Source organism: Pterocles gutturalis, unplaced genomic scaffold (assembly GCF_000699245.1).
Source record: "Pterocles gutturalis isolate BGI_N339 unplaced genomic scaffold, ASM69924v1 scaffold45493, whole genome shotgun sequence".
NCBI lineage: Eukaryota > Metazoa > Chordata > Aves > Pterocliformes > Pteroclidae > Pterocles > Pterocles gutturalis.
Genome location: NW_010124650.1, coordinates 161 through 1828, shown reverse-complemented (window position 1 = coordinate 1828; position 1668 = coordinate 161). Strand labels below are relative to the sequence as shown.

At 40.0% G+C, this 1668-nt stretch overlaps 1 protein-coding gene across 1 annotated transcript in view; it reads right to left on the bottom strand.

Annotated features, from left to right (window-relative positions):
* The window catches only part of LOC104465310 (probable guanine nucleotide exchange factor MCF2L2), a gene marked incomplete at its 5' end in the record, with an annotated part of 13043 nt that extends 11737 nt beyond the window's left edge, over positions 1-1306 (bottom strand). Inside the window, 2 exons of the mRNA XM_010078306.1 lie at positions 99-290; positions 1115-1306. Of these exons, the coding sequence (XP_010076608.1) occupies positions 99-290; positions 1115-1306 (384 nt within the window). The remainder of the gene's footprint in view (positions 1-98; positions 291-1114) is intronic.
* Positions 1307-1668: the final 362 nt, after the last annotated feature.

Below are 1668 nucleotides of genomic sequence, written 5' to 3'. Positions count from 1 at the left end.
TGAGTGGACTCAAATATATAGCCCAGTACACTCTCATGTCAAGGCAACTGGTAATTTTGAAATTCAAAGTCAGCACATGCACATCTGAGGGGTTTTACCTTTATTTCAGGCGTGAGAATCATGTCAAACTGATTGTAGAACTCCTTCGGGTTAGAGAGCTGGTGTTCCTTAGCTGTTACCAGGAACTTCTCAATTTCAACGAGTGCAGTTTCAGCTCCCTCCTGTGACTGGCACTTGTCCACAGCTTGGGAAGCTAAGAGGTAGATTCCAGCTTCACACCATTGGCTTGCCTTTAAAGAAAAATGAGGCAAAGACAACTCCGTCATCACTGACAGTCCATGTTGTGAACTGTTGCGTCTACTCCATGAAATACAGCTTTGCCCTCACATGTCACTAAAGGGAATGAATGTTACTTCCTGCACCCAGCAGTTCCTGGCCACAAGTCACCCCACCTAGATATGTAGAACCGCAGCAAGTTCAGTTCAGCTCTCATGGGTTAGATGGTCCAGTAAAATGTAAACTAATAATACTCTGAGCAAAGAGAAGTGCTACTGTGGTTGCTACAAATCGAATCTGTCAGCTGTACTACCGCATTTTGGTGTTCAGTCACACAATTATCCAAAAACTGAAATGAATATTTGAGCCATATTAAAATTCCCGAAAATGTCTTAGCCCTATAAAACTCGGTTAAAAATACTCCAAAGACAGTTTTTACTGTAAAATTTTGGTAATTCCTGTTTGAGATGAGGCTGGAATAGCATGCAGATGCTCTCAAAGCACTTAGCTTTCTATTCTAGCTAGATCAGAGAAAGTGAAAACAACTGAAGAAGCAGCAACTGAAGAAGCAGCAGCAATTTTTAAGCATCGGAATACATTTGGTTTTCCTTTCAAATTTAGGCCTAGCTCAATTTTTTTCTTAGTTTTATTTCCTACTTTTCATCATTTTAAGACCATAATTATGGGAAGCTACTGCTCCAGTTTTTATAGTAGCAGTTTCTGAATGAAATGGAGAAAAAAGGAATAAATAATTTTTATCTTAATACAAATAAGCTTATAAAAAAATCCCTTTTCAGTAGAACCTTACCAGGGCTGTTATCTGAGAAGATTCACTCACCTTATCTAACTGCTTATGCAGCTCAAGAGACTTTCCCAAAATATCATACTTCTTCTTGGTCTCATTGGTAAAGTCATCACAAATACGCCTGAGTTCAACACACTTTGGTCTAATGGAGTCAACTGCATAATGGTTGTTTTGGATGAGCTGTTCTCCATGCAGAGCTAGAGACTGGGCCTTCTCCATAGGTTCCTGTGAAATTAATAAGAAAAAAATCCAAAGTTAGGTCTTAAAATGACATGCACAGTAAAGACAATCCATCTCTGTAATCCCTGCTGTAGCCTGGAGGTAAAGGTTTGGGATATTAATCTAGCTTGTATGTCTTATATGAACATCAAAGATCAACTTCATTGTCAGTGAGTACACTGAAACACAAGAGGTTCCATCTGAATATCAGGAAACACTTTTTTACTGTGAGGGTGATGGCCCACTGGAACAGGTTGCCCAGAGAGGTTGTGGAGTCTTCATCCTTGAAGATGTTAAAAAACCATCTGGGCAACCTGCTCTACATGGCCCTGCTTGAGCAGGGGTGTTGAACAAGATGACCTCCAGAG